Raw genomic sequence first — 13,443 nt, 5'->3', positions numbered from 1 at the left:
CATGTAAGAAAGTACCACTGAATATGAACACGCGAGGGACCCTTCATTGAACCTCCAACCCCTCGCTGTAGGTGCAGCTATACGTGCACTTAGCACTTATCCCAAAGATGCAAAAGGGAACCGACCCACTGCCAAAGGCTCCAGAACTGAAAGGCTCAATTTTATAACCCTTTTAAATCGGTATTGCACTTTCCTCCCAAATAGGCGCTGTGTCCCAGATCTTGAGAGCATCGCTTCTCGTACGCTTCTTGTCTTAGCATGCCAACACCAACCCTCAAAACCTGCTTGCTGCACACGAGGAGGAAAGACATTCAGGGGAGTAATTTCCATCCCCCAGTTCTTCAGCAGCAAGCCCCAAGGTAGGAGAAGTCTATTGGCATTTTCTAATTATGCTAACTACCCATAAACCATGGTGGCAGGGAGGCAATGTCTACCAGGGAGCGCCTGGCATGCCACGGAGATGCCTGAGCCACCACCAAAGGCAGTCACCAGCCTCAGTACCAGAATCATTGTCATTAGCTTAGGTGGAGTGCTATGCTAATGTATATTATTTCACTGGGAGGCTAACGAGCAAAAAACTGCTCTTGTAAGGTATACTGCTCCCCTCGTGCGAGGCAGCTCACTGGAGCTCACTTGGGTCCCGCTGCAGAGCACGGCTCTGCACAGCAACATGTCCCCGGTGCCCACCTATAGCTTTGGGCTCTTGTGGATTCAGGTCTCTCCCTGGTTGTTGACACTGGTGTTTTGCCAGCACAGCAAAGCTATTCCACAGCATTAGGATCGCAGAGGGAGGGAGGGGGAGCCTCTTCGTTATCTAAACAGAGGTCTGAAGTTCAGCCCCTCAAGCCTGGTCTAACTGATGCAATTTGGTTTTTTACTTCCCCAAACACTCCTCCACGTTTGACAGTCACATCTCTGTACAAGAGATACTCTCAGTGCCCTTCAAAAACTGCTGCTTTAGGCAGGAACTCCCTTGACCAGTCCTAAAGTACTCTAAAAAACAGCACCTAAAAAACCCCTAAAATTAAATGCTCAGAGATGTCCTGTTAATGGTACCAAGTTACAAAAGCAAATGAAGAAGCAACAATCTAAAATCTTTAGTTCTACTTTGAAACACGTAACAAACACAGTACAAGTCACTAAGTTCTGCTTAAAAGAAGCTGGGTTTATTTTCCATTTCAATCCCTGCCCTCTCGTGTTTCTTTTACCTGACTCCACCTCAGCCCCATGTGCATTTTGAGCTCTTGGGAATGTTACTTCACTCGTGCTTACAAAACCATCATCCTTTTCCTACCACACTGCAATAATAATATAGTCAGAGGAATACCAGTAACAACCAACATCCATATTACAATGGAAATGACTTCCAAGGAGTAACCCCTCTGACCCTCCTCTGCCGACCGCCACACACCGTACGATGGGCCAGAAGAATTCCTACAAAATATCCTCAAGGCCTTCCAGAGGCATACTGGAATGTATCAGAGAGAGCATCAGTAGAAAGGGGATTTTCTCCCCAGACCATAGTTTTCCAGTGCAAAAATGAGAAGAGATTATATCTGAATAGCCTCTATTGAATATATGGGAAAAAATAACATGTAGGGTTTTATTTACAATAAAAAAATAAATTGAAATTTAGCTGATGACAATGGAAAGGTGAATTACAATGTATTTAACTCACTGTGTTGTAAAAATACAGCCTGATACATAGCACGTATGGCACGTAAGATCAGCTGCTGGTCTGCATCCCCTGCAATCCCATGCACCGTGAAGTGACAGCTTTAACTTGGTTTTACATGTCTCCAAGCTTAGATGCACTCAGATGCGTTACTTCCACGCAATGTGTTTCATCAGGATGTATAAAGAGGAGAATTTCAGGTCAGAAATGTCAGAGGATGAGTACATAAGGAGTAGCCGTGGCACCACGGGACACAATACAGAAGCCAGTCATCGTCAGAAGCAGAAAACAGGAGGATTAGGCCAGTAAATTTCTTATTCTGCTAAATCCTCAAATCCTTTCATCTCTTCTCATTGTCAGACAAGGACCACAGGCTGGTTGTTTGCTCTGGGAACACCAACATGTGCCTTTGTGACAAATAGTTATGAAAAAGAAGAATTTTTATTAAAAAAAGTATGGGTAACTTCCTCTCAGAAGTAGAAAAGCAGGGATGAGAGGCCCATCTGAAATATTTAAATACACATTACACATATACATACTGGTACCTCTAACAGTATTCACGAGCATTTCCTAGGGTATCCTTCATCTTTATACTTTCACTGTTAAGCAGTCATTTACTCTACTGCTTCCACTAATTTGTGTGCCCATCACCTACAGTAATCCCATCAAAAGGTAGCTACATCCCAGGATTGAGTCACACAACACACTCCTTCTTCATTACATCAGTTTCAATCCAGGGTCAGATAGATTTTTCTTTTGTCCTAACAACTGCAATATAAACCTAAAATCATCTTCAAGGGTTCACCATTGCATGCATGAGGATGATTTCTTAGGCCAAGTCTCTCCCCAGTCCAAGACTGTTTCAGACACAAACACACCCTGAGATGTTCACACGCAAAACAAGAGGTCAAGAGAGGAAAAAAAACAAGTCATCCCAGTTATTTTGCCTTCAGAATTCTTAAATATTTTCCCAACATCTCAGCAAAATTATGCATTTTAAAAAGACTGCAGGCACTGAAATGATTGTCAGTCATGCAAATAATCACTTACTTACACTCTATGAGTTTGGTTTGGATAAAGCAAATTACCATTTGAAAATAACTTGAAAAACACTCTGGGCTAAGAGCTTGCTTTATACATTTGAGCTTGGCCACAATTTTTCTTAACCTTTTTCTCCTCAATCTCCAGTCAGTCGCTACAGTAATGCAGTCAAAATTAAATAACAGCATTCAATTGCCACAGGTGCATTCAACATTACTTAATACACCGTCTTGTAAAGAAATAGTAAATGCTGGATGCAGCTAAAGGTCAAAACCCCAAAGAACTTGAGAGTTATGCAGAAGCAGATTGTTCTCATGCTTTGTCAGAAAAACCCAAACCTCAGAACTTACACCTAGACTTAGGTGTTAAATAAAACCTGTATTAGAGCTGGTAGCAAGCTGCATTTCTAATTACTCTGCTGAGGAAGTTGTACTGTCACACAGTTGTTTGCAAAGGCCTTAATTTTGTCCACTGCTGCTGCACAAAAGCTTTCTGAAACCATCTCAAGTGCAACAACCACAACGAAGACATGAAAGGTGTCCTGCTTTGTGAGAAGAGATGCAATCTAAGAGGTGAACATTAGGAAACGCGTGCTGTAAGACCTGAGATCTTCCCACTTGACCACTTTGGGTAGCAGACTGCTGACTTTACCCACCTAATCACCTTCTGCTTTGGACAAGTCATCACTGTGTGGATGACTTCTGACTGACTTGTCAGGTCTCAATTGACCCCATCTGCCAGGACCAACAAATCCAGAAGATCTGATTTAATACACGTGGCGGGGAAATCACAACTTCATCTCCCAGACTAGGCTGGGGCTGCATGACTTCCTAAGGCATGCCAAAAACCACGAGACCCTTTTAAAAATGGCTTGATATCAAATATGCTGAGCATCCACAGCATTCCCTCCCTCTTGAAAAACATGGTCTCTAAGAAGCGATAGTAGATCCTCGAAGATAAATAGGTACTGATCCCCATTGCCATCCAGGCATCCAAGTCCCCGAGGAACACAGGATTTTAACCCACTTGCCAAAACCACAGGTTTAAAGACTTCAGACACTTATCTTGAAATGATTTGCTTTAGAATAGAGAAGTTTTTCCAGCTTCCTGAAATGCAAACCTTGCAGCATCCACAAAGCACACGACCTCAACTCCTGCATTAAAAATCTTTCTACCTCAAACTACCACAAATGTACATTTAGCCCTTGAAATAACTCTAAGTACAAGCTGGTCAAGGACAAAGACTTCAGGAGTGGCCAGAACTTGTTGTCAGATCAAGAGCTTGACTCTTACAGAGTCATTGCAGAGTTTTACATCCTTATTTCAGCCAAAGAAACGTACCCAGCATCATGTCAGGTTCAAGTGTATAATCAAATCACAGAATCATACTCTATTTAGTACCGGTCCCACTGAAGCAAAAGTTCCTGTTCAGTGGGAGGAGAGTCCCTTATAACAGGAAAAACAATTGTGCCAGGTTTAATCAAAAGTGAAAAGGATCCAGTGAATGTTCCCTTTGAGCCACATAACCCGCTGCTAATTTCAAGACAGGCTCTGAAAGGAGAGCAATAAAAAACGTCCTTCAGAGTAACCGAGGAAGAGTGAGGAGGCAACATCTGCAAGTCTGCTCCCTGCTACTGGGATGCTTTTTGCCTACCTGGGAAGCAATAAAAAGAAGAGGTAGGGGAGGGAGGAGGGAATAAAATCCCACTGCAGCTCACCGAGGGAAATACAGATTCTTGACTACAGCCTTATCACTTTTACTGTTCTCTAGTATTTCTTTCTCCTCCTTGACCTCCCCTGAATAAATATATACAGAGCTGAGGAGCCAGCAACTCCTTAAAAACTAAACCAAGTAGGAAATCACTGGAACAAGTGGGAAATCTCTCACCCTGAACGAGGCAAGTTTGTACAACATGTACTTAAGGACAGGCTTGGCAGATCAGACACTGCCCAAGTAGCCTCTGATTATCAAAATCCACCTATCAATTAGGGGATTCTGCACAGTATCAAACCGTTTTATTAACGATGCTTTAGCTGATTAGTTAGAATATCATCATACATAGAGAGTTTTGACACGTTGGAAGCAATTTATGACGTGGAAAATGTACTGACCTGCTCACATCAGGAAACCTGACTGGAAAATAAAGAACTTGGCACTTCGGTCTGATTATTTTTTCCAGATCTTTAGGTCTGTGGTCAGGAATCAGCTTCATAAATTTTCCAATGGACGTAAGGAACGATTCCATATTAAAAGCAGAGTTGAACACCACAACATCAGCAACCAAACTGCAAAAAGTGGTTAAGATTAGTGAGCCAAAGGAACAGAATTATTTAAAACATGATGGAAACAGGGTATGTATTCTCATAAACAAACAAAAGGTACAAGCACAATGCTAATTAAAATCAGCCTTTTCTTGTGAATTAGGAGCAGTGGATGCACCTTAATTAGAAATGTCTTAATTTCTGTCTGTGCACTCTTTGAAATATCATTTAACTTCTTTTTTTTCCAACTAAACAATAAATCATTATTAATATAAAGGGGCACATCCCATTCAATCTGCAGGTCACTTTTTATTCATAACACCATAAGAACAGTATTACTGCCACTACATCTTAAAAGCATAATGAGGAGGTAATGCCTGCTGTAATACGACTTGTGTAGAAGTAAGCTTGGAAGAAAAGGAAAATTCCTTGGAAATAATCCTTTGCCCTGAAGGACAACTTAACTCTGGTTAACCTAACTTCAGCTGTATCAGGTAGCAGGATACTAGAGAAATAGACTGTTATTTTAACCTATGTTTACATAATCCAAATTAAAATTATACCCACTAAACATATACATATCATACACATGGCACAGAGTGCCCAAAAAAACCCCCCAAAATGGGGGGAAAAAGGCATATTAATGACATTAATGCTAAATTTTGTCTTTTACTACTGTGTTCTACAATCATCTGGATCAATAACTTTCAGATGCAGTTAAATGATAATGTAGGTATTATTCCTCCACGTAGAGCTGGCCTGGAGAAAATGAGAAGCTGTCACAAAACCTGAAATATCTGGAAGTTTATCCTGGAAGTGCTGACACAATCTTAACTATGCTGGCAAGCACGCAACGTTAACAGAGGTAAGGAATGCTTTATGCCTGGTTGGTTTTCTCAATATGTTATATATTGTAATATATGACCTTTGGGTCATAAGATACATCGAGGACACACGTTCATAAGTCACCGGGCTGGTGAAAAGTATATTTGAGGTGAGAGGCTGTCATTCATCCTCACTGCATCTCACTGCTTTCTGGTCAAGAAAGAGAACTGACACTTCACCAAAGCAGCAGAAGTCAGCAAGAAAAGCAAGAAAAAAAATGAAATTAGAGAAAAAATAATCCTTTCCAAACTGGCTGTAGGAGCCAAAATGCTTTCTAGAACCAACCCCACCCCCCCCTTCCCCCCACCCATGTTTTTTAATTAGTTGTCTCCTGGTTTTTGATCCAGTCATCTTTTCTGCACCTATTTACAGATGACATGAGGTGACACTGGAGCCCAGCACACTACTTTGCTGCTCCTATCAAAGGCTCCAACACCATCATCGTGCTTCTCTTGAGCACGAGGTCTTCTCTGACCCACCTCTTCCCAGAGGCTCTGTGTAATACTGGTAAATTAAAGATCCCATCACGTTCACTAAATGGAATATCAGGCATCACTGAAAAATGCTATTTTATTATATTAACTGTACAGAATCATTAGGGAGAAAAAAAAGAGTCTCTGTCTTAATGATTCAAAGCACCAACCTGAAGATTCAAATTGCTCTAACTGTCTCCAAAACCTCTGTGCAAATGGGTGAAGATACATTTTCCCATTCCTAACAGGTTTAGAAGATGGGGTGTGCCTTTGCAGGTGACCACTGGGTAGTGACAAACAGTGTGGAGCAGATGGCTTATATCTGCTGTTAAAAATGGGCTTTCTGCAGCAACAAAAAGGGAAGATGGACACTGCATCATCACATGGGGAAGCAGTTGGAAGCTGAAGGTGAAAGAATGGAGCATCTCTAGAAGCCTTTTTTTAAGGCAAAAGAAAATCCTTTTGTCTTAAAAATGTGTATTTTGAGGATAAATATCAGCCAACAATAGATGTGTGAAAAATAGCTGGCAAAATAAAGAAAAAAATCTATACAAGAAAATACTCCTTGCCTGAGTGCCAAAACCCCACATCTTTTTGTGAGGAAATCTGAAAATGGCTGCTACTGATTTTGAAAGATCTTTCCCTATTCTTTCTCATCTTTACTGCTCATAAACGTTGTGAACGCCATGGCAGAAGCAGCCTCTGAATGGCCAGAGGACACACAGGCCCTTATTTGAGACATTTCAACATCAACCACCTCTTCTTATAAAGATGCAAAAGCTTAACTTCTACATTAAAATGCTTCATCCCTATTCCTTATGATTCTACTAACAGGCAGGTGAGAAAGATCACGGAAAAAGAGTTTATTTCAGTTGAAAACAACTGAGTTTTGCTCTTTCACTGGGGCTTGTGGAGTGCCTAACCACAAAGCTTTTCAGTGTTGCTGTTATTAACTTCTTTCATTAACTCAGATTCGAGAAATACATTTGTTTTTAGCAACAATAAAGGACCGCAGCCTTTAAAACGTCTGCACATTTTAGCGCTGTACAATTTCTGAATACTAGATGAAAGAAATACAAGGATTTATCTGGTATGTTTACTGCCCTCTCTTCACAAGAAAAGTGCTGCAGTACATTTTAATTTCTGTTTATTTCCCTAAAACCCTCCATATAATTTCAGTTGGATGCAGTAAAAGCTACGGCCAAGCAAGAGCTGATTAGCTGCAGGATTGCGAAGCGCCCATGAAACAAAGCACCTTGCTCAAGGCACAGGTCAAAGCCCTCCCCTCTCTACTCATGGCTACGCCATGGTAGCCTGATCTAGCTCAGGTGGACCCAAGAAATTGAGATGGCTTTATAGAGCAGATTGTGTCTGCCACAGCACTTCTATTAACCTCTCTTCAGGTCTCTGCTGGTACCTCAGTTTGCAACAGGACCATCATCTAGGACTCTGCAGCTTATGACTCTGAACGGTTGTAGACAGAAAGATACCTTAAAAAGGATGGAAGCGGCATGAGAAACACCTACCATGAAAGAACTTGGTTGTATCCATACTGAAAATCCCTTTCCTGGCATTTCTGGACAGGATATGCCAATTGATTCTCATGGAAGTAGAGGATCTTTTTCAATTTGCCAAGGTCAGGGCGGAGGGCAGCGAGTTCAGCCAGGTTAAGCACCGAGCTTGCAAAGAGGATCCTGCAAAACAAGGAGAGCAGTGTTTACTGTCTGTGAGCATGCTTGCAGGGGGCACCCCTTCCCCTTCTCCCCCCCCTCCCCCCAGCCCCCCCAAAGAAAAACATAACCCCTATAGGGACACATCAATAGCTAAGCCTTAATACCATGTAGCAGCATTGGAAGTTTTGATCTCTTAAAAAGCAGCTGCTAAGAACCCAACTAGAAAAGCACCGAATCTCATTGGTCTCCCCAGCTCGGTTACAGAGAGATGCAAAAATAAAAAATAAAAAAAAAATAAAAAAGCTGGATGGATTTTATTGAAAAAGGCAAGAAAAGCTGTATCTGAAGGACAAATGGAACAAAGATAAGGCTGGCTGGGGAATACTTTGCTTGCCAGTTTCATTACACTTTACTTCTTTATGCAACCAACTACTGAAATTCAATATATGAGCAGGAATGGCACATGTTCATGTTATGACATAAACCCTTTTGATTTATGCAGTGCACTTATCTAGTACGGTCTGGGTTTTCTTTTTCTTGTTTTTTTTTTTTTTTTTCTTCTCCCCCCCCCCCTTTTTTTCCTGGTTTGTTTTCACATTTTTATTAGGTATCCTCTGTAATGAAATGTTGTTTCCACGCTTGCACCCGAGCATTGCCGCAGCACTCCTGCTATTCCAGCGCCTACAACAGTGCAAGCATCCTTCAATTACACAAAGCAGACACAAACAACACTAACAAGCTGCTTTCTCAGCCTCCTATGACTTACCAGGCTAGCAGAAAATGAATGCATTTCAATGTGAAATATGAATATCGTGACCCTAACTGTAACCAGCAGCAGGTTTCCCTGTGTTTCACCAAAAGTGTGCGAGCATCTCCTGTCCCCTGGCTAGCATCACTTCCAAGCAAACTGAATCCTGGACCTACAGAGCCACAGATATTTCTCATCATAAAGGATTTAAAACCATAAATAAATAAAATTGAGATCAGGTATTTACTGCACATCAAATAATAAACTTTGATAATAATAATAAACTACTTCAACTCAGCGTGTTTCTGATAGTATTTTCTTTTTGCTATCCACCATTTTAATGGTTCAGATTCAGAACTGATTTACACAATGTTTAACTCTTCCAAACACTTTCCTGGTTTTGCTTCTTTCCCTTTCTATTATTCCCATTTCTTTCTGGATTTTGTGTTCAAGATTACTGCCAAAATGACATCACTGCAATTAAAAAGCTTCTGATCTTGGCTGTCAATCTGAAAACTCACAAGCTTCCCCAAATAGCCATATATATATATATATATATCATAATATCACCTATGCTAACACACACCATTCTTAGATAATCTACAGAACAAACACTTCCTAGAGAACAGATCCTGTATCCATCTTCATCAACTCGAGTCAATGCTAATCTGAAAGGCTTACCAAAGTAAGAGATGAATGTTATTGCCTTGTTCATCAAATATTTGATCGTTCTAAAGGGACTGTCAAGCAGAATGCCAATTAAGATACGAGCTCGGGTTTATTATGAGCCAGGCCAGGAGGAAAAAATACTTTTACGTAAGTCATCATTTATTTGTCATAAAGAGTAATAACCTCCTGGCCTCGTAAGGACCCGGGTACCAGCGTCAAAGCAGAGGCAGGAAAACTTCCTATGGGCAATGCAATACCCCTGCTCAGAGATGGCTGTGATTTTAGCAATAAAGCACAGACAAACAGGAGAAAACATACCCTAAATATTATAAAAAATTAGATTAAATGGTTGCTTGGCAAAATTTTTGGCTATTTCTGCATCATGTTATTGCTTATCCTTTACTGATCTTTCAGAAAATCTCTTTCTGCAATGAGTTTGGATGAAAACTGAACCAATGATAGCATCTATGGACTTGATGATCTTAAAGGTCTTTTCCAATCTTGTGATTCTGTGATTTGGCTGTCTTGGAATGGAGAGAGGCAAAAAAAGAGATGGCACATTGAGATTGAAAACATGGGAAGCGGCATGGAGCACGGCAGAGTAGCAAGAGTGGAAAGAGAAGACAGTGGGGGTGTCAAGGTTAACACGATGACTGGAGAGAAAAGGGCCATGGGGAGCATCCTAGATGTAAGCCTGGACAAAACTGTAGCTCTTAAATACCTGAACTCACTCAGAGAGACAAAGGAATGACTAGGAGAGCAACAGGACAGAAAGACAGTTATTTCCACAGGAAAAGGAACAAAAAATAGTGTTTGCAGCACCAGCTTAGACAAAATAAAGGATTTGATAGCATCATAAGAGAGAGCTGGAGGATGGCTTCTTACTTGGCTAAGGAAAGCCCAAAGCTTGGAAAGCCTACAAGAGGTTAGACCCAAAACTTCTGCACTGTAAATTGGAAGTGAGAAGACTCAATTAACAAGCAGATCCAGCTTATCAATAAACCAGTGTCCAGAGAAAGCTGTTGCAATTACTACCAAATTCAGATTTAGAGCCTGAAATCATAGGGATTGTGCCCCTGTACTCAGCATTGGTGAGGCCATACCTCAAGTGCTGTTTCCAGTTCTGGGCTCTTCACCATAAGGACATCGAGGTCCTGGAGTGTGTCCAGAGAAGAGCAACCAGGCTGCGGAAGGGGCTGGAGGGCAAATCCTTTGAGGAGCAGCTCAAGGAGCTAGGGGTGTTCAGCCTGGAGAAGAGGAGGCTGAGGGGAGACCTTCTCCCCACCTTCACTGACCTGCCAGGAGGCTGCAGAGAGGTGGGCGATGGTCTCTTCAGCCAGGGGACAGGAGATGGGACAAGGGGCAATGGGCTCAAGCTTCGCCAGGGCAGGGTCAGAGCAGATGTGAGGGAAAAGTTCTTCACTGGAAGGGTTGTCAGGGCCCGAAACAGGCTGCCCAGGGAGGGGGCTGAGTCCCTGCCACTGGGTGTGTTTAAAAAACCGGTAGATGAGGTGCTCAGGGATATGGTTTAGCATAGGACAGGAAACGGTTGGACTCAATGATCTTAAAGGTCTTTTCCAGCCTTGTAATTCTGTAAATCTGAGACACTCATATACTTGTTTAAGGGCACAAAAGCTGCTAACTACCAGTGATAACCAATTTCTCTGGCATTATAAGCTTAAACAACACCTGACAGCCCGAGTCCCCATGAACATGCCCACAGAGCAGCCACGTACGTGGCTAATGGCCTCACGCAGGGCACTGGGGGATATGCTGGCGTGTGTTTCCACTTAGCACCTACTGCAAGGGGAAGAAAGGAAAGTTTATTATAATGTAACGTGCGACATAAATATATGTCAGTTGTCATTCTGTGTGACAGCAAGTTTCATTTTACCTCGGGTTATTATTTAAGTAATAAATCCTAACAAGGTGAGCTTTATCATCCCACGGAGTGTATCCGGGAGGTAGAGACACAAGGTGATGGCAAGAACACTCGAAACATGATAATTCCTGACAGCTGCTGCTTGAGCACAAGTTAAATTGAACAGTTTATCTCAGCATAAAGATGTTATAAGGTTTTATGTTTAATTTAAAAAAATTAACATAAAACCCAGAGAAAGCAGAGTTAGGCAATCTTTCACAAACATGACATACTACAATCACTGTATAAGCTGGATTAGTACTTATTACCATGCTACTAGAGAATTAAGCTGTTTTTAGACCACCAAAGAGCTTTAAATTGCAACTTTTGTCTCTGTAAGAGAAACCTATATTTAAAACGTCTGCTAAATTCAAATTAACAGCTACATCATTAACTTACCATCTCAAAACCCACCCCCACCCCCCATTTCAACTGCTATTATGGTATTCTTATCCAGACCTATCAACACTGTAACACACAATATATACAGTACTCTTCAATAAATACATTGTGTGAATCCTCAGAAAACTTGCATTGAAGGTCACGTTTCGAACACAACTACCCTAGCTCCCCTCTCCAAAACACCCCCAAGTATTTCCCCTGTGTTACTAATGACCTTCTCACAGAGAGCAGGACCATCACCCATGCAGTAGCATCACTGCCTTGGAGGCTGGCCAAATCACAGGGCCACCATCCACACAAGCTCTGGTCTTAACACTAAGCTTGTGCTTAATCTGAATCACTTAATAGTCCGCCTGACTTCTGAGGAACTACTTATGTGAATTAAGTTAAGCATGTGCTTAATTCATACAAATATTCATGGGAGGGAAGCTGAGCGTGCTTGCAGGTTGAGAGTAGTGATGTGTCCAGAGAACACTGCGACCTCTGAGATTGTCTTTCCCTTTATTTAATATTAAAGGACTGAAAATCAGTAAAATAGAAGACTCTTTACCAGCAGACATAACGACTAATATATGTTTCCATTTATGCCAAGCAAATTTTAAAAGCAAAGGTGCTAAAGTCTTTCTCTTTTGCTTTATAAGTCTTTGTGTCACACAACCTTGATTTGCTCTTTTATGGCACTGCCCTGAATCTTTCAATTAAATTCCCACACACCTTACCTAAAACCACGTTTTGCCTTCCCCTTGGGAGACCGCGTGGGATATTTATGGGTCGATGGATACGCAGACTGAACTCTCCGATTCACCAGGCTTACTGCACAAAGCAAACCTACAACAGCACCTCTACGGGGCTATTCCCTCTGTATGGCAGCAGCTTTGCCATCACTGAGGACTGATGGACATGGTCACATCTCCTGTCACAGCGCAGTAACCCACTGGCTCTCCCTGGAAAGGAAGGACCACCGTAGGGTACAATCCCACAGCAGCAACAGGGACTCTCCTGCACTGCAAATGAAACCCAAGGTCATAAACCTCTGCTGCTAAACATCTACATTCACAATACACTGAGTTTATGGTTGAACATCTGGCAGTCCAAGGAAGAGGTACAAGCACTCTTCATTTCCCAGGCACAGTACCATGATAAAACTGATTTGGATATTGCTATAAATATGATCCTGTTGGGTGGATACAAGTATTAATTAACAGATGTTAATTAATGTCAGATGGCACTGCCTGAGTTGACATCCATCTCTCCTTTGTGAGGGAAGCATGAGGCTGGGAAAAGTGGGGTTTGCATGATTGAGAACTAAAACCACAAGCACATGGAGGCATCAAATCCCACTGTACTTCTCACAAGGTACTGACCACCTTGTTCTCACAGAATCACAACGTTGGAAAAGACCTTTGAGATTATCAGCTCCAATCATAGCTGTCCTCTACTAAACCATTTTCCTCACCAAGCACCAAATTCTACTGTAGCTATACATACATTTCTTTTTCCTGATGTTTCAACTGGCAGGTCTAACATCATACAGCAGTCAAAGCCCTCAGATTTTTTCCCCCAAATGCAGATTTATTCCAGTCACAGTTCTTGTGCACTCAGCAGAGCGAAGTGGGGGTGCTACCTGAGACCACACGGGTACTATGACCCAACACATCATCATCAGTAAGCATAAGAGAAACTAGCCAAAGTTT

At 41.8% G+C, this 13,443-nt stretch overlaps 1 protein-coding gene across 7 annotated transcripts in view; it reads right to left on the bottom strand.

Moving 5' to 3' along the window:
* GTDC1 (glycosyltransferase like domain containing 1) overlaps positions 1-13,443 on the bottom strand; it is a gene marked incomplete at its 5' end in the record, with an annotated part of 128,366 nt that overhangs the window by 87,084 nt on the left and 27,839 nt on the right. For 5 of the 7 annotated variants that reach the window (XM_084264681.1, XM_084264682.1, XM_084264685.1 and 2 more), the window contains 2 exons: positions 4,829-5,002; positions 7,863-8,030. The exons of 1 other annotated variant lie outside the window; for it this stretch is intronic. In XM_084264681.1, coding sequence (XP_084120807.1) covers positions 4,829-5,002; positions 7,863-8,030 — 342 coding nt within the window. The remainder of the gene's footprint in view (positions 1-4,828; positions 5,003-7,862; positions 8,031-13,443) is intronic. One more of the 7 variants, XM_084264683.1, reaches the window with a different exon arrangement.

Source organism: Gallinula chloropus (assembly GCF_964237585.1).
Source record: "Gallinula chloropus genome assembly, chromosome: 5".
NCBI lineage: Eukaryota > Metazoa > Chordata > Aves > Gruiformes > Rallidae > Gallinula > Gallinula chloropus.
Note: the sequence above shows the minus strand (reverse complement) of the source record. Positions and strands in the feature narration are given on the sequence as shown.